This window comes from Lissotriton helveticus, chromosome 2_1 (genome assembly GCF_964261635.1).
Source record: "Lissotriton helveticus chromosome 2_1, aLisHel1.1, whole genome shotgun sequence".
NCBI lineage: Eukaryota > Metazoa > Chordata > Amphibia > Caudata > Salamandridae > Lissotriton > Lissotriton helveticus.
The window spans coordinates 934,466,170-934,492,997 of NC_136059.1; the positions used below are offsets into that span (position 1 = coordinate 934,466,170).

The 26,828-nt window shown below is 45.4% G+C and overlaps 1 protein-coding gene across 1 annotated transcript in view; it reads left to right on the forward strand.

Moving 5' to 3' along the window:
- The window catches only part of LOC144819547 (cryptic protein-like), a 30,341-nt gene extending 25,677 nt beyond the window's left edge, over window positions 1-4,664 (forward strand). The window contains exon 6 of the mRNA XM_078677387.1: window positions 3,957-4,664. Coding sequence (XP_078533513.1) covers window positions 3,957-4,093 — 137 coding nt within the window. The 3' untranslated portion in view covers window positions 4,094-4,664. The remainder of the gene's footprint in view (window positions 1-3,956) is intronic.
- The last annotated feature ends 22,164 nt before the right edge of the window (window positions 4,665-26,828 follow it).

The following is a 26,828-nucleotide window of genomic DNA, read 5'->3' on the forward strand; positions in this document are numbered from 1 at the left end:
AAAATGTTGACATGGTTTCAGGTCGTAGGATGTCGGCTTTGTGGAAATGTATCTTGCTGTTAGTTTACCTGCAGCGGCTTACTGGCTTAGAAGCTGTGAGCATGCTACTTCTGTATTTTCAATTATAAATGTCATTATTGGCCTGCCTATCCTGTTTTATATTCCCAAGCCCAAGCAGAGCCACACAGGCCTTTTGTTCCACCAGGCATTTCCCCATTGGGCAGTAGCCCTTGGAGACTGGTTTTGAAAGTCCAGGGCCGCTCCTGGTGCCTCTGCTGCTTTCCACAGCTCCCTGAGGCTAACTGCAGTAGGCACAGGGAGGCTTCAAGAGATACATAAAGAGAAGGAGGTAGGGGGAAGGTAAACAGAAAGTCATTAGAGAGGGAGAAGCAAGAGGAGAAAGGAGAGTGAATGGATGGATTAAGAGTGAGGTTATATGAGGTGACTAAATACGCACAGCTGGTTTTAGCATTTGGGCCAAAATGCTTTTGGTTTCCCTGTTCAGCTAGCATTTTTGGGTTCCACATGTATTAAGGGGTGGGGAGCGCGAGGTGTCAATGTATATAGGGTCAGCAGACCACCACCTCTGTGATTGCTTTTAAATAAAGAAATCTTTTTTTTTTATGCAACCTGTTTTTCTTTAAAGAAAGAGGGTTGCGTTTTTTGCTTTTCATTTTTCTAATAGCAGGTAGTGGTCCGTGGGACCGCTGCCTGCTCTGAAAAAAACATTTTCGCTATCATTCCCACTAGGGAAGGGGTCCCTTGGAGACCCCTTCAGTTTGCAAATGGGTTACCACCAACTTGAAGTTGGTGGTAAAATGCAAATGTTTTGCGACTGCATTCACGGTCACAAAACATTCATACATAACTCTGTGATTCGGTATTTGGAAGGGACACCCTAATAGCAAAATAGGATTTGATACATTGAAAATGCTTTTTTTGAGTTCGTAAACGGGCCGATTCTGAGAATTGTCCGTGTGCGAAAGCAAAATTGCTTGATACAAGTGGCTCTGAGACTTTTACACCCTGCTCATTCTGTGCATGGCAGTCATTTAGGAGCCACAAAGGACAGCCGTACCCTGGCACTAGGCCTCACATGCTTCAGGGATGATAACTTCAACATCAGAAACAGGTTTGTTTTTGTGCTTTCAACCGGTTGCCCTTTACCTGTGCTCTCATGATGAAATAGAAGATAGTTTAATGTATAAGGATGTTGTATGGGTTCAATCCTTCTATGCCGTCAGGGTTAAAGAGTGTGTGATGTCACTTTTATTGTCCCAGACATTTTGATGAATCAACACAGCTGACAAGGTACTTTACAAATTGTGGCATCTCCAGCGCGTTCTTTTTGTTGGGTAATGGGATTCAGTATCAAAATGTGTATCATTTTGATACTGAATCACTCATAATTGCAGAATAATTAAACTCATAATTGCAGAATAATTAAATATTGGAAAGTTATGGTCTCCTCAACCTGTTCGGCACTATTCCCAAATGCATTACATCTTAGGAAAACACATCATATGATATGGGGTGGATGGTAGCCTTAGAGGGTGATGGGGCGAGCAAAGTGCTGCACCGCTTCCCAAAAACACCTCCCTCAAAAAGTCAAAAACACCCAACCCCTCCCTCCAAAAACCTGCATAAAAACAACCCCTCCACCCAAAATCCCTAAAAAAACATAAACACTAACTTAATCACAACACTTACATGCAGTACACATTCCTAATACAGAAAATAAAATACAATTGTACTTACAGACGATCTCCACGTCCTCCTCGGTGTTCCTCTGCAGTCTGATGCACAAAGAAGGACCCCTAACCAATCCAGACACTAGTCTCATGTTGCTAACCAGCATGAGAGCAGCGCAAAGATTTGATAGAGTGGGCTGACTAGATGCTCCTTCAGGCCCTGGAGGTCTGTGCTTGATCTCCACCCAGCTATCCAAGACAGCTGGGCGGGGAGCTTCAAAATGTGCTTGCCACATTGGCCGGTGCAAGACAGCCTACCAAACGGACAGGAACACTTTGGAGCGTCCTGTCAGCCACTGTTCCTATCCTCTGCGGCCGGACATGCCCCCATTTACCCTGGCTCGGGGGAGACTGGCCGCTGTGGGACTCCGTAGTGAAAAATAAAATGGCAATCATTTCATTGCCATTTTATTTTTCACGTTTAGCCCGGCTATGCTCTCCCAGCCCTAATGTAGAAACCACTGGTGCACATGATCCATAATGTGCATTAACGTCAAAGGAGAGACTATTTTTAGAGTGACTACTATTAAGACCTTATGATTTGAGCAAGGGCCTTGAAAATATTATGTAGGTAAGAAACCCATTTAAACGAATTAGTTAGAGATAAAAGGATATTCTAACAGTGTGCAATGAGAAAGACACATTACAATTAGGGGTGGGTGTAACTCGTATATTTTGCTATATCGTAATTATATGAAATGACAGCAAAATAACGCGAGGTTACGTGAAACTACACAAGGAGCATAGCCCAGCATTTAGCACTATTTTCTTAAGGCAAAATACACCCTTGCATCCAAAATTGACCCGAGGAGGCATTTTACAGTAAGAAAATAACACGAACAGCAGCAGCTCACTCAATTTGGGGTTCCTGTGCTCCTGCAGTAGGATTTTTTTAGCAAAATTACTCATAATCACTCAAATAGGCGCACTTGTTGGTAATTTGATGGGAAAAGAGTAACGTTAAATTACTGAAATTGTTCCAAATTCTACAGTTTAATTAAGATTTTGACCAGGTCTAATTACAATACTGTCCCACAGGTACCTACCTTTACGTGACTATGTCACAGGGGTTGTAATTAGCCCCTGTAGGTGGCCCTACTGTTTCCCACCTGAATGAACTAGTCACAGGGAGCCCAGCTGATCTGGTACAGCTCCTAGCCAAGATAATGGCACACTAAAGCCAGGCCTATTGGCTTTGTCAATGTTTGTTTATGATTCCTTGTTTTCTTTTTTAGCAGTTAACGGCGTGTAATTACCCTCTGAGGCTCTGCAAGCTTTTAGCTCTAGTCTAGTATCGAGTATGACCCGAGCTGTTCCAATTAGAGATATTCCCGCCAGCGAGTCTAAAAGTGTATTTAACAAGCAAGCCACTTCCCACGAGCATCTGACAGGTGAAGGTATTCACTCCAGATAGTGGCAGATTAATGTCTCCCTGGGTTGATAAGTGCTATCAGCTGCTTCTCATATAAACACTGAGGTAAAGCAAAGCCTTTCACTGTGACAGCCATGCCCCTGATGTGCTCGCACACGCGATAGGGCTAAGAGAGCGACTGTTCAGTCTACCTCACAGAAAGCATTTGTATGTATATCCAGAGACATCCTTGGGAAATGTTTTTGGTGCAAAAAATATATATAACAAATAGAATCTGACTCCAAAGATCACAAAGTAACAGAGTTGCCACCCACTGACTTGTGTTCGAGTGTACCTTCGTCTGTTTGTACACTTATTGGAAAAAATAATTACATAATCAGATAAATTGCAGTTTGGGCGGGTTTTGCAGTTATGCGCACATAGGTGAAGTTTAGCCTCAACAGAAAATACGGTCAAAAAAGGTGATTGGTGGAATGCTTCTCAGCCACTGGTAATTACCTCAAGGGCATTCCAACGTGTTTCCTCTTTTCTCACACACAGCATAGTGCCACTGCCACCCCATCCTTATGTAAATCAGCATTGGTCCTGCTCCAGCGGGAAAAACCCAGTCTGAATTTCCAGGCAATGTCCCCTCTGGATGGAAACAAAGCAGCCTCAGACTGGTCTCAGCCGCAATATAAAAAGCAAACTGTTCACATCACAATTTAGCTGGGGGGGGGTGGGGGGTCATTGTGTCTGCACGTGCTGTGCAGATTTGTCCTCAATTTCTGGAGGACGTTAAGGTTATGAACAAACACAGTGACTTACTTTATCTTTCTGTGCTTTTCGTTCAGAATCCAGAGAGGAGGAGGATGACACTTCAAACGAACTTCATTCGAAAGCGACATCACTGCGGACTAGTGCGTTCTTCCTCAAACACCTCGCCTTCCTCTTCCTTGCTCTTGCCTACGCTGCCTTGGAGATGCGATGAACCGGAAGGACAACTGAAGGGGCTTCAAACTGGAAGGCGCTCCAGGGCACCTTATGGGAGGCGGGCCGGTCTGCATACCGGTCTACAGAGCGGGTTCATGTGACCGCCTTCAGGACTCCCTTGCTTCCCAGGCACTGACTGTCTGATCTGTGAACACTACTTCTTCCAATGGAAGAGTTTAAGAGTTGAGCTCGCTATTTATAATTTATAAATATATCATCGAAATTGTATATATGTCTATGGTTTCTTTGTAGTAAATATTTTATTTTAAATAAAGCCCCTGCTTCTTCAGATGGTTGTACTTCTTACATTTGCACTGAGCCTTTGCTGAAGAAGCTTCAAGGGGAACAGGGTCAAGACTGATTTACATATGGCTGGGTTCAAACTGGAATGGCATGGGGAGCAAAAAACGATGGATTTAGGTCCAGATCTCTGTACTGGGGTAAATGTTTGATATTGTTGAACATGCTGTCCATCTTCTCTTTGCAAGAAGCTTTTACAGCCTGCTACTTGTTGTGGTCCAGGTTCTGCTCAGTCGGGGCCTGGACTCCCCCCTCATAGTGAGAGTTCCTGCTGTGTAGTAATATTTAATGTATATGTAAATAATATGCATCTGGCTTTTCTGAGTCAACTGCAGTCCCCTTCAGTCCCAGGGCTGTTTCTAAATAAATTCACTGTTCATGTACCTTGCTTTATTCCTTCTTTCTGGGAACTCTATTTCTGTCTTTTTTCTGTAATTTATTACCAAAAGTAACTTGCATAAATGTAGTTACTATTTCTGGATTTGTAAACTGTCTCTCTTGAGCTTGCCTGGCTGTCTTTGATGTGCATTTAATGTGCCCACTGCTTCCTGATGTGGAACAACACTGCACTCTGTGTTTTTTATAACTGAGCATAACTGAACTTCCAGAATGTGAATTTTACAGATCCTCTCTGATTTGAATGGAAGTAAAACGGCATAAAAATCAGGATAGCTCAGTGAGCAGAACGCTCACCGCTGATAAATGACTTGATCGAACTGTGACAAGTTCTGGTGCCAGCACGGCAGACTTGGTCGGTAAATTTACTATTATAAATGGGTAACTTTATCAGCAATTATTTACAGTGCTTGGAAATGGGCGAATCAGTACCTAACAACACATCTTACTACTGTGATAATGCGTTGGTGTGTTCCATTGAGAGGAAGTGATTGTAAGTTCTACTGCGTAAAGAATCTGGTCATCAACAGGCAAATACCTCCAGTACTGCAGGCTTCATATTTATGTAAATTCATTCACTTCAGTTACTGAAAAGTGTAAATTTAATTAATGACAATAAACACATATTCTATGTCCTGCAACATAAACATGAGTTTATGACTAGAAAGGTTGCAGCCAAGGCATCTTCAGAACTAGATAGTGGGCCTTAGATCCGAATGGAGCTGCTTGAAATGAGAGACTCTGAGAATTTGGAATATCAATGCCCAGTTGACCCTGGTTCCTGAAACCGGAAACAAGACAGCTAGGAGCACCTATTGGAAGCAAATGGCGCCCTTCTGGGTGGTATGTTTTCGGGGACTACCTCACCCCTAAACCCGACTCCCTCCACACTACTAAACTGACTGCAGCGTGAAATGACACTTTAAATAACTGACGCCCAGGAAACCGTGTTTTTAGAATGCAAATACCACATATGGGTCTTTATTTCAAGGCATTGTATCTGTTCATGGCGGTTAGGGCGGACGGTTTCAGATTAAAACTGTTAATCACAACAAAAGGTATCCAGCGACTTGGTTTTATCGCAGGACACGCCTCACGTTTTATCATCTTTCATAAGAAAAGGGTGTTTATAATTAAAAGAAATACGGTAGTATTACTCTATATTCTTTTTTGCGCTTTGGACTACCGTTGCTGCGTCAACCGTGTACTAGCACCAGACGGTAATAAATCGTAGGCTCTGTTTGAACTTTTCCTCACAAACAACTGGAAAATAGCAGAAAAAAACCGAAAGAAACGACGGAATGCAGGCAAATTGAGGCTGTCTCCAGTGTTATCAGCCTCCAGCTGTTCGGATCAGATAAGAGCCCCCCTCGCCCTCTGCCGCCCCTCACGTAATCAGGACGGGCCCTTCAACCGAGCAATCACCAGCACTTGGCTGCAGCCCGCTGATGACAAACGCTGCCCTTTACTCCTGTAGAAAAGAAGGGACTTTTCAGACCACTCAATTTAAACATTCATTAGCCTGGCAGCAATGCCACCGTGGGCAGCGGCTTGCCCCCTGCTCTGCGGTCTGTGGATAGGAAGTGAGCGGTGGGCACGGATGCAATACAGATGGTTTTGAGTTATTTAGCACAGCCCATGAGGTCGCGCGTCCAGCATGGCGCAGGGTTCCAGCACGTGCGATGTGATTGGCTGAGTGCACACCAGTCTCGCGCCTGAGTGCAACGACCCTCGAACGGTGCCACCCAGGGACAAACAAACAACACGTCACGCGCGTTACCATTATTGATGGGGAATGCAGACGACACGGACAGCAACAGAGCGAACGCCCATTTGTTTTTGATCTTTTAGGGCGGCGTGGGAGGAGGCATGCTTTTTCCTGACAGCATGCATGCAACAGAAGATCTGTAAATGCGCAACAATTGTATCTAGGAAATGATTGGCCCCACTGCTGCTTTTACAATTGGAATTACTGATAGCAGCATCTCCGGTGATTTTAAAATCTATTATCTTTTCTTAGAATCTTTTTATTTGAATATCCATATTGAACAATCTGAGATGAAATGGCCACTTTAAAGACAGCAACGAAACCACTAAAGGAGATTGCATTTGTTCTGATTCAGAGCTTTGGTGAAACAGAGAATACACCCTACTGGGATAGACTACACCACCACTAAAATGTAATTCAGGCCTAATGTGTTAGGCCACACGCATTGCACTGTCGGCCATTTCGTTCTGTGCACTTGTGGAATGGCCTCTGTTGATCTGCGTTCAGCAGCTCCTATGTTCATGTTTGTAAACTACTGTAGATGGGGATTTTTTTATCTCAGAACTGTAGATATTATTTGCTCCGTAGAAGAAGTGCGCCACCTACTGCCAAGAGGCCATGTTCATGATTGTTTTACATCGCAAAGAACCTATAGTATGACATGAACTATGCTCGTCTAAAGATAACGTTTTCTGTTGTTAAGCATAATTTTCTACAGTACAATGCATTAAGTAGTCTTATAGTAAACCCTTTATTCAGTAGTGGATGGTTTTCTTGTCTATCTCAGTTTCCTTCTTCAATGGCTTTCTTAGTCTTTGTCTCAACCTGGAATTTATTTTACACCCTTTTTATTATTAAATGGATATGTTATGTTATGTTATGTTATCTTAACTTATACCGCGCTCAGCTGCCCCAGCAAAGGGGCTTCCCGGCGCATTGCAAGGCACCCAAAAATATGTTGCATCCTTCCACTTCTGACACAAGGAGACCGTTTATTTTACTTTTCTTTCCCCACTACATGAGAATGCTTACGTTTTCTCACCACTTTACCACCCCCCCCATTTTTACCTATTTATTTTTTCACATTGACCTGGCCACACTTTGTCCCCATTAGAATGCAGATGAATCTATTAATTTTGCTAACCAGGGTTTGAGACAAGCTAGTGAAATTGTTCAACTGCTATTTTAAATATTCATTAAAAGTCCAATTCAATGGAGAAGTTAGATTTTTGATAAATGTGTAGGAAAAGTAACTACTCAAATGTTACCTTTTCCATGCTTGAATCTTCTGGGTGCTAATTTCCATTAGCCTGCCTGCAGTCACCCCAGCCAGTGCTTGATCTTAATGCAGTGCGACAACTGCTCTCAGAGCAGAGACAATGGCTAAGGCCTGTTGATAGGTTGGGTTAGGGATGAGGTATGTGACTCCTGTCAGCCCAGGAAGAGCAGCTGGGATGCTTCAAATAGGCAAGGATTAAGCCTGCCCATTCACAGTCAAGTATAATGGAAAGCTTGAGGAAGGGAAGTCTTTGATCTTTAGGCCCTCTGTAGCAGATTAGGTACCAGCCTAATGGGAGGTGGAGCGTGTCCTAGAACCAGTTTGAAGTACCCGAGGTTGAGGGCACTGCTAATTTCCCCAAACAGCCCCTGGTTGATACCTAGACTCCCGTCAGGGGCTGAAGGCATGGGGTATCTTGGATTTCCCTTAGAAATGGGAGTTTAGGGATAGTTTGGTGGAAGGCAAACAGGGTGTGCTGAAAAAGTGTGGAGGATTTCCGCCAGGAACCTTTTTCTCATTGGTTAGGAAGTATCCAGGAGTTACTAAAACCCACTGGCTACTGAAACCTAAAAAGCTGGACCCTTTCTCACAGCTCAACAGAACAATTTCTAGACGTGCTGGACAGCAGAAGAGAGCTGGACCTGCTCTCTGAAAACTGCGGGGAGACCTGAAGGGTTGGATCTGCTCTAACGTATACCAACATCACAAAATAAAATGATGGACAGAGTGTTAAAACTTTTCAAACACTCTCCCCCAGTCACAGATCTGGGTTTAACCCATCGCTATTTTGCTTTCCACGTCCCCCCAGTTTGGACCCAACCATATGCAAATCAGTCTTGGCCCTGCTCCCCATGGAAACAATCCAGCCCGAACTGCCAATCCAGGTCCTCCCTGGACTGGAAACAAGCATCCTGGGTCTGGATTCGGGGCATCACCCCTCATCTGCCAGATTAGCTTGAATACAGTTGCGCAGCGAGCAAGTGACCCATGTCTTGGCTTACCCTTAGCCATTAGGGCACACATAGTAACATCACAAAATAAAACTATGGACGGAGAGTTGAAACTTTTCAAACACTCACCCTCACTTACCCCCAGTCACAGATTATTTGGACTTCTAAACTTCCTGAGGGCCAGTATCAACCAATCAAGTCAATCTGTCAAGGTGTGACCTTCAGGTTAATCCTGCTCAGAGCTTTTTGCTCCCTGAAAATCCAGTCCAGCATACCCTCGTGGCAAGCCTATCCATCATCAGTGCAACCTTCTCGAATACAGTCTGCTGTCTTGACCCAATGGAGGGATCTAAGCTCCAAATAAAAGAGACTAAGGGGTGATTACAATGGCGGGTGGATCACCACCGCCCACATGGCGGTGGCGATCCGCCCGCCATAACCCACCGTCTGCCACTCAATTCCCCCACCATATTACTATGGCCACCAGTTTTCTGCCCTGTTGATGAGTCGACCGGGCAGAAAAGGTTTTAATATGGTGGCGGTGTCTGGTAGACACCGCCATCAATATTAGGATAAATGCGGGTATTTGCCTTTCCGTAGCGGCATTGCTGCCACGGAAAGGCATGCGGTCCTACCGCCTGCCGCAATGTTAAAAATGCGGGATGCACCCACCAGTGTGGCGGGCGCATCCTAATTGTATGTGCGGGACCGCCGCATGCATTGCGGGCGGTCCAATTTCCAGGGGCTATGGCGGGCGGACATAGTCCGCCCGCTATGCTAATCAGCCCCTAGGTCTGAAGGTAGAGGTAGAAATCTTGACTAGGCGAAGGCACTAAAAGTATCCAACCTATGAGAGGATTTCCTTGGGCATGAAATTTGACTTTTCCAGCTCAGAGCTTTTCCTGCCAAATCCAAGTGCTACAGTGGGACCTCTCTCAATGCCTATCCAATTTTGAATGGACTTCGTTGGGTACAGCCACTTTACCTTGCCCTCCTGGGGCCATATTATGGCTGTATGGCTTTGCGCCCTGTGGCACTTTGGTCTTACAGAAGAGGCCGCAGAAGCTTATGCGACCCATTTTGTAATACCAATAGCGAAGATCTTCAGAGGGCATTCCCTCATTTGCATGGGGCCACACCCCCATGCAAATGAGGGAATGCCCTCTGAAGAAGGGCATTTATTTACCTCTGTGCCCATGCTGTATTATAGATGCGGGTGCAGAGGCAAAGAAGCTGTCAGAAAGAGCACTGACAGTGCACCACCTAGAAGGTGGCGCACTGTCAGTGCGCCCCCTCAGTGCAGCCCTCCGGAGGGGGGAAAGGGGATCCCATGGATCCCTTATACATCCCCTTGCAGGCAAGTGCAGTCACTCACTGCACCCGCCTGCAAGGGAATCTCTAAACCCCTTTAATAGTGCAGGCGGGTTGCCGCCTGCACAGTGAAACACGGAGCGGCTTCAAAGAAGCTGTTGTGATTTTCACCTGAATGTGCTGCCCCAAGGGCAGCACATTCTATGTAATGGGGTGCACGTTCCCTGTTTGCACCCAGAGAACGTGGCGCAATGGGCGCAAACAGGGAAAGTGCGCCCTTTGCATAATATGGCCCCCCCCCGAAGGATTTTGACTTTGATTTCAGAGACTATGTCAGAAAGTAAATGCTTTGAACTGCATGAACCTGCTTGATGTATTTGACTCATGCTCTATTGCGGTCAGACTCAAATCACACCTACGTCCAGGTCACACCGTCTTACTCTTTCTTGGTGCCTTTTCTCTTAAATGTTTAAAAAAATCATATCTCTTGTTGTCCTTATTGATTTTTGTCATGTTGGTGTCACTTTGTTACTAAATTTGTACTCAGTATTTTTAAATTGAAGTGGAGTTTTTGTTGTATTGTGTTTTTGCCTTAACAGCTTTGGTACATCTAAACGATTTACACATTTTCTCTAAGTTAAGCCTGTCTGCTGTGTGCCACAGCTAGACGAGTTAAACTCAGGTTAAAATTATTGAAATCTTTTGTTGGATCGAACAAGTTGGTGACTTTATTACTTGTGGTAGACTGCCACCTATTCCAATTAACAATCTACCCTATACTGCTGATCAATGGAAATCATAGAACTGTGCTATAATGGCAACCGGTCCCAGAAAGTGCTAGAGTGCCATATAAATGGAAGAAGGCACATTACACATGCTGATAGCATAGCAAGATTCGATCCTGTGATTACCTTAACTCAATGGATAATCCATAATAAAACTCTTTTGCAAAATAAAGCACACAACTAAACTACACTTTTATGGCCATCCACTAATATTCTGCAGCAATAAGAACATGACCTTTAACTACACTATCTTGGCTCAAAGCATGGAGCCTTGTGGGATCGACCCCCAGTTATCAGACTGTAGTTTCAAGGTAACTGCATAGTTTCATTTCTCACACTCTATAAAACATCCCAACCAGCACTCCTGTATTCAACACTTGATCTGTAATTGGGTCAATCAAAGTGAAAATGAATCTGCCGCCGTATAGGCCTGGGCGTTAAATTAGCAGAATTTTGGTAATTTTGCGTTCTGTGGAGAACGCGGAATTGCCAAAAATGTCGCAGTCCGCAGCTTCGCAGAGTTTTTTGCTTGTTCGTGCTTTCAAGATGCTTGTTCAAGAGATATTTCTCCCCGAGCACAGCGCTTGCAAACAGGACGAAAGCATCGCGAACACGCGGAACAAGCAATTCCGCGCGTTCGCGGAACTTTTGCGTGCTCGCGGAGATTATTTACCATTTTGCAAAGCTTTGCGTAGCGCGACTACGCAAATTCCGCCCACCCCTCCTACCGGTAACCCAAAAACAAGACCTGACTGGTTGTGGTCAAGTTCACTTAATTCACTCACTCACAGCAGTATCACTTATTTCTTCGCATTGTCATCGCAAACATCCAACTTGCATGCCAAAGCTTTCAGTCACAATCATCTTGACCTATCATTATAACACGCCCCCTCTGAGTCTCACATCTTCTGTACAAGACACATGTAAAAAAAATAGTGACAATCTGCCCAAGCAGAACAAAAAACTGGTCAGTTCTCCATGCAGCCATAGATCAAGTGCACTGAAACTTTACAGGAAGGTCTGTCGTGGCCTTCTCCTCACAGCTGTATGACCAGCAGGTAGTCATCTGGCGATCCTGAGTAGAATTCAGGGAGTAGCTTGGTCACCGGTCTGCTCTCTGGGAGCTAGATATTGTGACCTGCCCCTCGTGTTCCTGCCCCTCGTGTTCCACTACCCTTTGGCTAGGCTTGTACTGTAGAAGTATCACAAACGTACATACATACAGCCACCCTGTTTACTCCTTCAAAACAAAAGTAGGGCATGTCTTAGATGTTCCCGAATCCATAATGTTGGTCCACCAGTGTGAAGCTTCCATCTGACACAAAATGTTAGTTCATTCAGCTTCTCTACCCATTAGCAGTGATTCTGCTCAACATTGTTGAAAACACATCCTAGGAACAAAGGCATCTTGGGTCATCCTATTTCTCTTAGCTCATGCCTGCGCTCCTTCTCCACTCCGTTCAGATGAATCAAGGCATTGAACCTGTTTGCCTTGCTTTATAACAGACAAACATTTTCCATGTAGCTGATGGCTATTACAGGCATGTAAGCGAAGGATGCTCCCATTTGTGAAAAGTATCTCATCGTGGGTATTTTATTCAGTATCCTGTCCAAGCAGTTCTTTAACTTGCAATTGCTGATCTTATGCTGAATATGAGTTAAATATTATTATGAGGCCTTGATCCCTCTAAACTCCAAAATCGAAGCAGTGTCTGCAGTAATGCCAGTTCATGCTTCTCTGTAGTGCAAACTTCTATCTTCCCCAGCTTTGGCCTCATCAGTTCTACCTCTTCCTCTGTAACTGGCAGGAGGAATGGTACATCCCAGATGCATTTCATTGTGTGTCTTCTTTCTTGAGTACTGAGTGGGACCCCCGTCCTGAACATTTAAGGGCACCAGCTTTTCTATATGGTACACATGAAGGAATCTGGAAATTGCTTACATGGCATGCAGGTGTCTAATGCATCGGTGGGGCAGGCAACTAAGCGGTGGGTGGGTGCATGCATGCAGGCAAGGCAAGTGGCAAATAATAAAAAAAAAGGTCACTTACCTTGCCTGCAGCACGTCCAACATCCTCCTCGGTCCCTCTTCTAGTACCTCTACAGGCTCCAGCTTCCAGGAAAATCCACTAACCAAACCTGGTGTTACTCTCTACAGCATGAGAGCACCGCCAGGATTGGATGGAGAGTCCTGGCTGGAGGCTATTTCAGGCCCTTTAGACCTGTGCTTGTTCTCTATGCAGCTGTCTTAGACTGCGGGGTGGAGAGCTTCAAAGTGCGCATGTCACTTTGGCCGGCACAAGACAGCTGGCCAAAGTGGCATGCACACTTTGGAGCATCCATTCAGTACTTAATTAGAGGAACATAAGACGGATTGTGCCACAGACAATACCCTGAATCTGTATTTTTCGTTTTCTTTTTGGGAATGATTTTGTATATTTGCTGATGGGGACTCAATTCTACAAGCTTCCCTTAGATGCCCCTACACCACTACAAACTACCTGACACTACTCCCAATGCTGCAAGCTTCCACGCGTCCCTCACGTCTGCAAGCTTCCCTTGGCTGCCCTGCCATCCCTGCAAGCTACCTGACACTACTCCCAATGATGTGAGCTTCCATGTGTTCCTCACTTCTGCAAGCTTCCCATGAATGCCCTTACAATACTACAAGCCACCCGAATCTTCTTCTAATGCTGCAAGCATCCATACTTTCCAAATTCAGCTTGATATCACCTTTCACATATTCAGAAATTAGGCTATAATTGAACCACCCAGGATAATGTGCTGCATGGCCAGGGCCGGACTGGCCATTACGGGCACTGTGCATTTCCCAGGTGGGCTGCCAGGGTTGGAGGACGGTTTTGGGCCCCTGGGGACCGAATTTGTTACAGGGCCTTTTTTGCAGCATAGCTGCAATATCGACCGCTGTAACAAAATTGGCCGAAACCGGCCGTGGCAAACAGCTCGGCCACACCCCTAATCCCTCGGGGGGGCTGGCTGAGCACTTTGCCAGGGCCCGTTTTGGTTCCCAGTCCGGCCCTGTGCATGGCTCAATACTTATAAGGTTCCAAAGGGGACACCTATTTGCTTTGCCAATGCTTGTTTCTTAGACGACTGCGGAGCAGGAAAGCCATCAGTACAAGCTGTCTCCCTCCCCCATTTTCCAAAGGGTGCTGAAGGCGCGACTTTATACAGAACATTTTGTCTTTAAGTAGCTAAACCCATTGCATTTGTCCAAAGGACTCTTGATGAAGAATAACGAAGATTATGAGTGCCTAATTGGAATGTTCACAAACAAATTAATTTGCCTCTACATCACCTCTTATTATGTCTCAGAATGTTCCCTTTTCCAGGTCTCTCTAGCTGCTGATACTGCTCCTCACACCGAAAAGGCTCTATAATGCGTTCACTGAGGAAAGAAACAAAGGTGGAACAACAGAAGAAAAAGAATGAAAATAGGTCGCACTAATTTTCCAAGTATCAGCCGCACCACACTCACATCCTATTTGGGCAGCTTTTAATGGCAAACAATGCTGTTACCTTCAGACACATTCTGGGTCATTATTACAGTTATACATAATCCAGGAGGCGGTGAGCGTGGAGAAGCTCAAGGCCTTGGCAAGAAAAAGGTTTCTTGCTTTTTCCATTTTAATTCACATGGTATTCAGTTAAAAGGTATTTAGTTAAAGAAGTTATTGTGTAGGCAAGGAAGTGAGCTTTTGTGTGAACAGTTGTCACAGTGCCAGTCCTTCTGAATACAGAAAATGAACCAGTGGTTTATTTTCCTAGGCATAAGGTGGGGGCTAAGGGGCACATGCATCATTGAAAATTGCATTCGCAACTGGTGCCTTTAAGGAATCTCAAATTGAGATTCCTTAAATGCAATGCATCAAACTTAAAAAATTAGAAATGTTGCTAATAAGGGGAGCAAATTACCATGAAGTTGACCTTCATGGTAATTTGAGAAAACGTAGAAAAATGCACTAAAGTACATTTTTCAAAGTTACATTTTACACACACACATGCCCTTTGGGCATGTGTGTGTGCAAGATGTTCTTATAGGCATATTTCAGGGGTGCAACAGGGTGTCCTTTTGACACCCTCGCACCCTTGAAATTGCATCCTCAATTTGTGATTCTCTAATTGAAAATCGCAAATTGAGAATGTCTTCCCATTCATTCCTATGGGCCACTAGGCCCATAGGAGTGAACGTGGAGGTATTCCTTAATTGCGATTCGCAATTTGCGAGTCGCAATGAAGGAATTTTAAGAAATCGCTATTTTTTTGCGATTTTTTCATGCATAGCGTTTTGCAATTCCTTATTAGCGAATCCTTATTTTTCGCTAATAAGGAATCGCAAATGGCATTGTTGATGCATGTGGGCCTAAGACTTTATTGAAAATATATTCGGTGGAATGACTTCGCTGCCAATTCTACTGCTGCCTTGTTTCTGGCTTGAGCTCTAGCAGCATTCCATTAATCAGTGCTTAATTTTAGCCACTGGTTTAATTGCCAACAGCAGCACTTATAGCATGAATTCGACCCAAAGGTATTAGAGTGCTTTTCACGAGCAGCAGTTAAGGGCACATTAACTTTTTGTAGGCATGGGAAGATTAACAGGCAGATGCATCAATATTGCATTTTGCGATTCCTTAATTGCGAAAAATAAGGAATCGCAATTAAGGAATTGCAAAATGCAATGCATCAAGAAATCGCTAAATAAATTGCGATTTCTTAATATTCCTTAATTGCGACTCGCAAATTGCGAGTCGCAATTAAGGAATACCTCCCCATTCATTCCTATGGGCCTAGAGGCCTATAGGAATGAATGGGAAGACATTCTCAATTTGCGATTAGCAATTAGCGAATTGCAATTTGAGAATGCGATTTCAAGGGTGCAGGGGTGTCCAAAGGACACCCTGTTGCACACCTGAAATCAATCTGTGCACATATGTTATGCACAACATGAAACTTTAAAAAAATGCACAAAAGTGCATTTTTCAAAGTTTTCGCAAATTACCATGAGGTTCAACCTCATGGTAATTTGCTCCCCTTAATTGCGAAATCGCAATTTTTTCAAGTTTCATGCATTGCATTTAAGGAATCGCAAAATGCGATTCCTTAAATGCAATCGCAATTTAAGAATTCTCAAATATTTGCGAATTCTTAAATTGCGAGGGCCTTGACCCTTCATGCATTCCAAAACCAGATTTTGCGATCGCAAACGGCCGTTTTTTGCGATTCGCACCGTTTGCGATCGCAAAATCCTTTGATGCATGTGCCTGTACGTTATTTGTCCAGAATCACAGGATGTTCGGCCTATGTCGAGACTAGAACTTGGTGCCCTAGCTCGAAAGTCGGCAGCTCTGGTCATTATGCCACATCCTCTTCCCACTTGTAGGGTTTCATGGTTAGTAGTTAGGTCTGTTATAGGCAGAACTAATAGGAGCAATGGGCTGTAAAAGCTGCCTCCTGACGAGAGACCCAGCACAAATTGACCACTGCCCATAATTCAATTTCTGACCTGATTCCAGTCTCCCACAGGAAGGCTGACCTAAGCGTTTATGACTATTTTGTTTACTCAGTGTGCACCACATCATTTAATAGTTTCTAGGTGTGCACTTGAGAAAGGCAATATCTAGATTGCACTTCTTGCCTCTCCTCCCAGTGGCTGGGATGCTTGGCACAATGAACTGAAAACTAACAGCTTTCCTAAACTCTGCAGTGCAATCTCTCCTGCAGAGAGACTGCCCAGCTGGATTAGCAGTGCAGGAAGAACTGAACAAGGTTCTGATCAGTGGATCATAGAACCTCGAGCTGATACACTGCACAGAATCCAGTGCTCACCTACCTTGCTGCAGCCTCTAAACCCACCCTTCCCCAACTAGTCACTGAGTGGGGTGGGGTCACAAAATCAATCAATCAATGAATCAGGAAGTTTTAAGTGCACTACTCACCCGTGAGGGTCTCAAGGCATTGGGGGGGGGGGGCAGCAGTTTCGTTCAGTCGAAAAGCCAGGCCGTGATAGCCTTCCTGAAGCTATTCAGGGAGGGAGCACGTCTGATGTCGATAGGGAGCTCGTTCCAGGTCTTGGCTGTGCTAGAGGAGAAGGCTCTTACCCCTGTTCTGGCTCTGTGGATGCACAGGGTTTCAGTGAGGACCAGGTTGGTGAAGCGGAGGTTTCGTTTAGGCATGTGGAAGGCGACTCTCTCGTTGAGGTATTGGGGTCCTGTGTTGTGGAGGCATTTGTCGACGTTGGTGTGTATCCTGAAAGTGACTCTCTTCTCGACGGGAAGCCAGGGGAGCTTTCGTAGGTGTTGGCTGATGTGCTCGTGTCAGGGGATGCCGAGCAGAATGTTAATGTTAATGTTAATGTTAAGCAGAATTTATAGAGCGCACGGCTACTCAGCAGAGTGTCCCGGCGCTAAGACAGAGGAGGCAGAGGACTTAAAAGCTCAGAGATCGGAAACAGGCTGATACATTATGGCAAGTGTTGCAACATCCAGGTTTTTAGCTGTTTTCTAAAAGCCAACAGGGTCATAGCCTGCCTAAGTGATAGTGTCTTGCTGTTCCATGCACGAGCAACTTGCACTTGAAAGGAGCAGCCACCACAACGAACTCTACAAAACGTGGGTATCTTAATTAGATGATGATGTGCTGATCTAAGCGATCTGTGTGGGGTGTATGGGAGAACTCTTTTTCGAATGTAATGGGCCCCCAATCCATGCAGTGCCTTAAAAGCCAGAACTAGGGCTTTAAAAGGGATTCTGGACCACACAGGCAGCCAATGTAATTTCTTTAAATGATGCAAGATTCGTTCTCTGGTCCCTAACTTAAGGACGGCTCTGGCGGCGGAGTTTTGGACAATTTGAAGTCTGCTCAGTAAATGCTCCGGAAGACCCAGATAAAGAACATTGACATAATCCAAATCGGAGACAACGAGTGACTGTACCACCATCTTTCTATCCTGAATTGGTAGCAGGTAGAGTAATTTCCTGAGCATTTTCAACAGTCCAAAACATGTGCCCGCCACTGTCTGCACCTGAGATTTCATGGATAGCATATCATCAATCTTTACTCCCAGGTTTTTGACCATATTAACTGCTGTCTGAGGAGGTGACGTCTCATCTGGCCACAAATGCTTCCAAACGGATGTATGACGTTACCACGCATACTTTTAGCACGCATACCTTTACAACGCAATTTTTACAATGCAGGATCCATTACAACGAACTACCATTACAACGCATTTTTTTACAACGCAAATACCTTTACAACGCATACCATTACAACGTAAGTATTGGTAAGTATATAATATTTTAAAAAATGTAAGTTATTAAATTTAATATAATTTAATTTAATTTAATTTTAATTTAATTTAATTACATTTTTTTTAAACCCAAACCTAGCCCTGAACCCTAAAAATACCCCTTTACCCAAAAACCCAAACCTAGCCCTGAACCCTAAAAATACCCCTTTACCCAAAAACCCAAACCTAGCCCTGAACCCTAAAAATACCCTTTTACCCAAAAACCCAAACCTAGCCCTGAACCCTAAAAATACCCCTTTACCCAAAAACCCAAACCTAGCCCCGAACCCTAAAGATACCCCTTTACCCAAAAACCCAAACCTAGCCCTGAACCCTAAAAATACCCTTTTACCCAAAAACCCAAACCTAGCCCTGAACCCTAAAAATACCCCTTTACCCAAAACCCCAAACCTAGCCCTGAACCCTAAAAATACCCCTTTACCCAAAAACCCAAACCTAGCCCGGAACCCTAAAAATACCCCTTTACCCAAAAACCCAAACCTAGCCCTGAACCCTAAAAATACCCTTTTACCCAAAAACCCAAACCTAGCCCTGAACCGTAAAAATACCCCTTTACCCAAAAACCCAAACCTAGCCCTGAACCCTAAAAATACCCCTTTACCCAAAAACCCAAACCTAGCCCTGAACCCTAAAAATACCCCTTTACCCAAAAACCCAAACCTAGCCCTGAACCCTAAAAATACCCTTTTACCCAAAAACCCAAACCTAGCCCTGAACCCTAAAAATACCCCTTTACCCAAAAACCCAATCCTATAACATTTTTACTATAATTATATACTTACCTATACTTACGTTGTAATGGCATGCGTTGTAAAGGTATCTGCGATGTAAAAAAATGCGTTGTAATGGTACTTCGTTGTAATGGATCCTGCGTTGTAAAAGTTGCGTTGTAAAAGTAGTCCGTTGTAAAAGTTGCGTTGTAACGGTTGTTTACCCTTCCAAACATCAAGTGAAGGGGTACCTTAGAAGATAATTTCCGACTTGTCTGGATTGCATTTCAATTGATTGAGTTGGAACCAGGCAATCATTTCTGTCAGGCAGTTTCTGATCTTCTGTCCATTAAAATCCTCCCCCTTCCTACATGTAAACAGCAACTGAGTATCATCCGCGTAGAATATTATTTTCCCCTCACCAGCTTCTGCCAAAGTGGCCTGGGGGGCCAAGTATAGATTAAATAATACAGGGCTCAAAATAGATCCTTGGGGGACCCCCACATTCAGAGGAGGAATGCTGACCGCGAAGGGAGCAGACCCGACCTCTTGTTTTCTATCCTTTAAAAAGGAGGAGAACCATTTCAACACCGTGCCACTTAGGCCACACTCCTGTAGCCTATGCAATAGGCCGTTATGGGGCAGGGTGTCGAACACTGCAGAGAGGTCTAAAAGAATCCATACCGCTTTTCCTCCCTTATCGAAGATCTCTTTGATGGTTTCAGAGACCTCAAGAAGGGCCGTCTCAGTACTAAAGTTTGAACCGAACTTGGACTGACTAGAATGGAGAAGGTTGTTAACTTCAGCAAAGTTGGTAATCACCGAATGTACATATTTCTCTAACGTTTTAGAAAAAAACAGACGAAGAGAAATTGGTCTATAGTTTGAAAATATTGTTTGGTCAGCAGAGGGTTTTTTCAACAAAGGAATCACTTTAGCACTTTTCCAATTAGCAGGAACATGGCCGTTGCAAAGGGACAAATTCAGGATACAGTTGACTGTAGGATTCAGTACCTCAGCCATTGAGGCTAGAAATTTTGCAGGGCAAGGGTCTGATGGGGAGCCAGACTTCAGGCCCTTCATTATTCTTAATGATGTTTCTAAGGGAATATGGGGAAAGCAAGAAAGGAAAGCCGTTGCTGTCTGAGTTTGACATTCATGCGCAGGGGAATCCTTAATCACAGGTCCGTCAAACGCTCTAAAAGAAGGGTGAGTCTGTTCTGTGTCTTCCGGAGTTTGCGGAGTAGAGACTTGCTGATGCCGGCATAGAGGGCTTTTCCGTAGTCCAATCTGCTGGTTATGAGTGCGTGGGTGACTGTCTTCCTTGACTTGGGGGGATCCATTTGAAGCTCTTTTGGAGGATGCGGAGGGTGTTGAAGCAACTGGATTCGATGGCGTTGACCTGCTTGTTCATGCAGAGGGAGAAGTCGAGTACGATGCCGAGGTTTCTGGCGTGTTCCATGGGGGTCGGAGGGCTTCTGAGTGCGGTGGGCCACAAGGTGTTGTTCCAAGCTGACAGGGTGGTTCAGAGTATGAGGACTTCTGTCTTCTCTGAGTTGACCTTCAGGCAGCTGTTGCTCATCCAGGATGAGACGTCTTGCATTCCTTCCTTCCTGGAAGTTGAGTCTGGTTGGGTCCTTGGTAAGGGAGAGGATGAGCTGGGTGTCGTCGGCGTAGGATACTATGCGGAGGCCATGCTGTCTGACAATGGTGGAGAGGGGGGCCTGGTAGATATTGTAGAGGGTTGGGCTGAGTGATGATCCCTGGGGTACTCCGCAGTTGATTTCCGTGGGTTCGAAGAGGAAGGGTAGCAGTCTGATTCTTTGGCTTCTGTTGGTGAGGAACAAGCGGATCCAGTTGAGGTGGTTCTTTGTAAGCCGGTGTTGTGTAGTCTGGTGGCGAGTGTGCAGTGGGAGATGGTTTTGAATGCTGCTGACAGGTTGAGTAGTATCAGGGCTGCGGTGTGGCCTTGCTTGAGGAGGGTGCGGATGTCATCTGTGGCGGCGAGTAGCGTGGTCTCATTGTTGCGGTTGCTGCGGAATCTGGAGTGGGAAGGGTAGAGGATGAGGTTATCTTCGATGAACTTTGTTAGCTGTGCGTTGACTGTCTTTTCAGTGACTTTTGCCGTGAAGGGGAGGAGAGAGATGTGCCGGTAGTTCTTGAGGTCCGTGGGATCTGCTGAGGGTTTATTAAGCAGGGGTCTGACTTCTGCACATTTCCAGTCATCTAGGAAGGTGCCTGTCATGAAGGTGGTGTTGGTGGGGTCAGTGAGGCCCCCTGACCCCACCCCAGTCTGTGACGAGTTGTGGCATGGTCCACACAGTCTGTGACGTGACATGGTCCACTTTTTGAATGATGTGAAGCCCCTGGTACTACAGAGCTTTACCATGAAGTGCTCAGGGGCAAACTTTAAACAAAATATCATCAAGAGTTGGATCTCAGCTCAGGAAGCAAGTGCTTTACTGGGCTGGTCTTCTCACAGGCCTTAGGGCTGTGAGATCATCTGTCCCACAATTTGATCAATGGTAGTGCAAAGACAGGCTGTGCAAAGTGCACATGCATGCCATCCATAGTCTTTGTGACTGGGACAGATGGTGAGTGCTGTGCATACATGCGGGTGTATGAGAGAAGTTATGTGGTTCAGAGTGACTAAACCCATGAGTGAGTGATATTGTAAGCATGAGTGTGTATGTGTCCTTTTTTTTATCCTCAATTAAAGAATTGATGGTGCACTTGCACCCCAATGCACAGTAGAGGGAACCACTCTTGCAATTTCCTCATTTTCCAACAGTTGGCTTCTTCATTTTTAGAATCGGTCCAATTTTTATAAGTGGCAAACAATGGAAATAACATGGGCCCTTATCAGACGCTTTTCGAGTTACCGAGCCTCTATCCGTGGTTTTGAGTCCAGGTACTGCCGACGTCGAGGGGCCTAGCCTACTATAGAAACAGGTAAAGGAACGAAAAGTAAAACTAATTGCACTCTACTTTCAGGGTAACAAGGCAAACAATCCAAGGATTACCTTGAGTAGGGACTCAGAACTCAACAAAAGCACCCAATAGCACCTGTTGCAGATGGGTTCCCTCCATTTAGCACACTTGGATTTTTTCCATTTGATCATCTGGTTTTTGGACCTTTACTGTGGGTGTGTCTCACTACTCGAGTTTCACTCATAGTAATTTCATGGAATATGCATGTTTACCACCAGTGTCCACCTTTTAAGATAAGGCCACTGCGACACAGATTCGGAAAAGGGACACTGGGCTGGTTGCAAGTGAACATGTGTGCAAACACATATGCGTACGTGTGCGAGCTGCACATGAGGGACAACAGTCATGTGCAGCTTGGTAGATACAAACACGTAACCTTCCTCTGAAAGCTTTAAACTGCAAATTTGACATGTCAAAGCAGCCCATTTTTGACAGCTTTAAACCTTAAATATTAATAAGTCACCCCAAAGTAGGCATTGTTGCCCATAAAGGCTGGATGCATTATATTTACATGTACAACATGTAGAAATTAATGCTAAACATGTTCATATAGTGAAGTATGCCTAAAATGATTGTTACTGTAGCAAGGCTGGCTGCTACAATAAAGAATCATTAGGGTATATTGTTACCTCGGATTAGTGCAAAAAAAACATTTGATGGACAGAATGCAGAACAATGTCATACATTCACCCCAGTACAGAGATCTGGGCCTAAATCCATAGTTTTTTTGCTCACCATGCCATTCCAGTTTGAACCCAGCCATATGCAAATCAGTCTTGACCCTGCGCCCAATGGGAACAGTCCAGCCCAAACTAGCAGGCCAGGTCCTCCCTGGACAGGAAACAAGCATCCTAGGACCAGTTTCGGGCTCTCAGCCCTCATAAGCCAGGATAGCTTAACTCCAGTGAAACGGAGAGCACAGGACCCACATCTGGGCATACCCATCCCACTCGGGGTGACAATTGCAAAAAGAACATTTGATGGACCGAATGCAGGACAATGTCATACAGTCACCCCAGTACAGAGATCTGGGCCTAAATCCATCGTTTTTTTTTTCTCACCATGCCATTCCAGTTTGGACCCAGCCATATGCAAATCAGTCGTGACCCTGCGCCCAATGGGAACAGTCCAGCCGGAACTGCCAGGCCAGGTCCTCCCTGGACTGGAAACAAGCATCCTAGGACCGGTTTCGGGCTTTCAGTCCTCATCAGCCAGGATAGCTTAACTCCAGTGGAATGGAGAGCACGGGACCCACATCTGGACATACCTGTCCCACTCAGGTGACAATTGCAAAAAGAACATTTGATGGACAGAATGCAGAACAATGTCATACATTCACCCCAGTGCAGAGCTCCAGGCCTAAATCCATCGGGTTTTTGCTCATCATTCCATTCCAGTTTGGACTGGAAACAAACATTTCGTCCATCAATCTTCGGATTGGTAGCAGGTAAAGAAATATTTCTTCAACTCATTTTAATGCTTCTTTTAGAAAGTCGGCATTTTCTTGACTAAAGTTTCTGTGGCCTTTCTGTGAGTGGCCAGCTGCCTAGGCTGGTGATGGCTCTCCCACTGGGAACTATATATGGGGGCCAGTCAGGAGACAAAGTGGCCTGGGTATAGAAAAAAGTGAGAAATCCACAAAGGATGGCTGGGAGGAGCCTTGTAATATCCTGACTACACTTCAAAGGAACTTGTCTCCAGCACACGCGAAGGAACATGACACCAGGCCTGCTTCTACCTTTGTTTCACTAGCCAGGCTGGTGCAAAACTCAAGGTAAAGGAAGGAAATGGCCAGAACCAATTTGAGGGTAAGACAAAGGGGTGTCCCCCGCCCAGAGGCTGACACAGGGTATAAAAGTGACATCCCCAGAACTTTAGTGCAGACCAATACACTGGACCTGGATGGCAATGGTGGCAACATCATGGACAGCTGCAAAGACAAGCCACCTAAGGATTCTTTCTGCAGCTTACCCTAGGAGTAGACAGGTCCCTCCCGGGTCAGTACCCCTAACCCCTTAAACCTCCCTTAGGACCTGTAGTTGAGAGGCCTGGCTACCTGTGCACAGCAAGAGGAGAGGAGCCTCAGGAAGCAGGCAAAGGGGAAAGCTGGTGCAGAAGCTAGTGAAGCCAGAATGTGCCCCCCTGGAGACCAGGAGGCGTGGTGGAATAGCTCCAGGTGCCTGAGCCCGAACCAGGAGCAAAATTAGTCCAAGATCTTTGAAATTGGCCCATCGGGCCTGAGTCATGACATTTTAAAGATTCTGCCCTTTGACCTCTTTTGAAGAACGGAGTGCATAGGGCTCCACCACAACTACTTTTTTTAAAATTACCCCACAGAGGGCCTGAAGTGACGCAACACTCTTTTATTAAATTACCAGGGCCGGTATGTGCATGGGGCCCTCTCCCCAGACACTTAATAGGGCATTGGACCACATCCAAAACCAGTCCTGGGCTGCTTGTGATCTGGTTCAGGAAGGACCTGCCCCAACAGTTCGAGCTAGGTTATTGCCATTAGAGCAGTCAAGTCTGATTTGCATATGGCTGATCCAAACTGAGGTGGCATTGTTTTAGAAATAATGATGGACTGCGATGCGGTCCAAGTAATTACCAGTGGCTGAGATTGATTCAAGTATTGCATCCATCATTTTTTTGTAATCAAGGGAAAATCTAGACAAGTGTTGCTCGCTCTGTGCAAGTTTAGTGATCTCAGTGCCAATCTCTATTTCCAAAATGTTTTTGCATTAACCTCTATATCCTGTCATGTTATTTGTTTGCTTACAAGTCTAGCCTTTTGCAGTTATCCATTCCCTAAGGGGGCATGTGTACCAAGCAAAACAGCTTTACCTACTGTCGCTGCAACTGGGACCTCACACATGAAGCTGTCAGTGATAGATTAATTTCACAGTCTAATACTAACCATCCAAATCCTCTTGAGGGCTTTGAAGGAAACAACAGTCAAGTAGGGGAGTGATTGAGATGCTTCTCAGGACCAAAGCAAAGCCCATTACCCAAACAAGGAACACAGCACACCTGCACAAGTTCGAAGGTATTCTACAGCGGAGTCTAGAGTTTGCACTATTGAAATTTTAGGTAGGGATCACTGGGTCTTCAAGGCACTCAATAGCGTAGCGGTAGTCAGTCAGTCCCTGGAGCTCTCAGGCCCATGCGTCACACAGAACTCAGATCTTCTCAACCACACAATGTGATTCCGCTTTTTACAGTGCTACATGCTAAATGTGAGGAACACAATCACAGGCACAGTTGTAAACAAGGGCTACTGTCTTGAAGGGGCCCCTGTTGCAAAGTCATCCTTGTGCCCTGGGCAACCCTCATGTTTTGCTGACAGGTACTGGTGGTAACTGACTCTGGCCCAAGGCCAGTGCTATGCTGAAAGGACACTTAGAATAAAGTGAAAACACCTACATAGACTAGGGTTCACTGTGGATTAGGGTACCCCTATGATTGGCATGACCTCCCCTATAAGGCCCTAGTACATAATAGCTACATATAAAGGGGTCCCAGTTGCAAAATCTCTTTAGCACAGAGAAAAAAATCAAATGAAAGATCAAAATCAAACTAATAACACTCTATTGCATGAGTGATGTTTTTATTCACATCCTCAGTTGTAGACCAGTTACGCATACATTTTTTCGAATTTACAGAAACATATACCAGAAATAGGCCGTTTAGCTCGGGCTAATGATGCTTTAACCCCTTCGACGCTGATGACGAGCTGGGCTCGTCATGAGGTAGCCTCCTCGCACGCTCATGACGAGCCCAGCTCGTCACGTAAAGTGCGCTTTCGCAAATCTCAGCGTACGGGCGGAATTCCGCCCGCACGCATGCGGTTAAATGTTTAGTCGATTGCCAAGGGATTCGATCGTTCAACGTATCTGTGTTCTGGCTGGCCAACTTTTCCTATGATTAATGGATGCCATCTGGTACACCCTATGTACATGGCTGTCATCAGGGTTTGTAATCTATGTGGCGCCGCGGCTAGGGCGACTGACGCTGGAATCTGGGGATCAGGGTTCGATCCCCGGCTCCGGCAGCAGGTTAGCCCAGCACCATGTGACTCTGGGCAATAGCTCGCTTAATCTTCCCGACGGCCCCCAGCGCCTAGAGACCCTTACGGGTGATTGTGCGCTTTACAAATGTGGATTATATGTATATCTCTTGTTTGATGTGATTGGCTGTGTGGTCCTCTTCTATGTGGTAATTACTCCATTTTTAACCCGGCTGGGTAACCTTGATGCTTTTCCATTCCAGCTCTTTTTTGAGCATTTAGGCAATAGCATATGTGGGACGTACCTGATTTAAATCCACCTTTTGACAGGAACCTAATTCCTTTTTTGGTTGCAGCTCTCTTGATGTCCGGAGCCCCAGAATGTTGAAATCTAGTTTGTGAACTGAACATCATCTGCGCCATCTTGTCCATTTCCTCAGACTCACGCACAAGTATGCACAGCAGCCATTTTAGGTGCCAGGGCCACTCTGCCTACTGCAGATAGCCAGCGCGTCTCTCCCCCTCACTCCCCGTCCTCGCAAGCACCCCCCCGCGCGCGCCCTGACGGCACCCGGTCTCTCCTGCTTGGGCCCTAAACACACCTCCAGCGCGACCCTGCCTCCGAGCCACATCCCGTGCTGAAACCCCACACTCTTTCATCTCATTCATAAAACAGGCCCTTTGATAACCTCTTCCTCCGTGCCCGATTGTCCGGCCTGATCCCAGGCCATCATTTAGCCCAACAGATGCAGTTTATTGCCCCTACAGTAGGACCTCGCCTCACATCAAAGGAGCGGGGATTAATCAATGCCCTCACACCCCTAGATCCGACCGATCGCCCGCATTTCTGTTCCCAGCGGAATGTCCAGCTGCGCGATAGCCATCATGCTGAGATTAGGGGTGGGGAC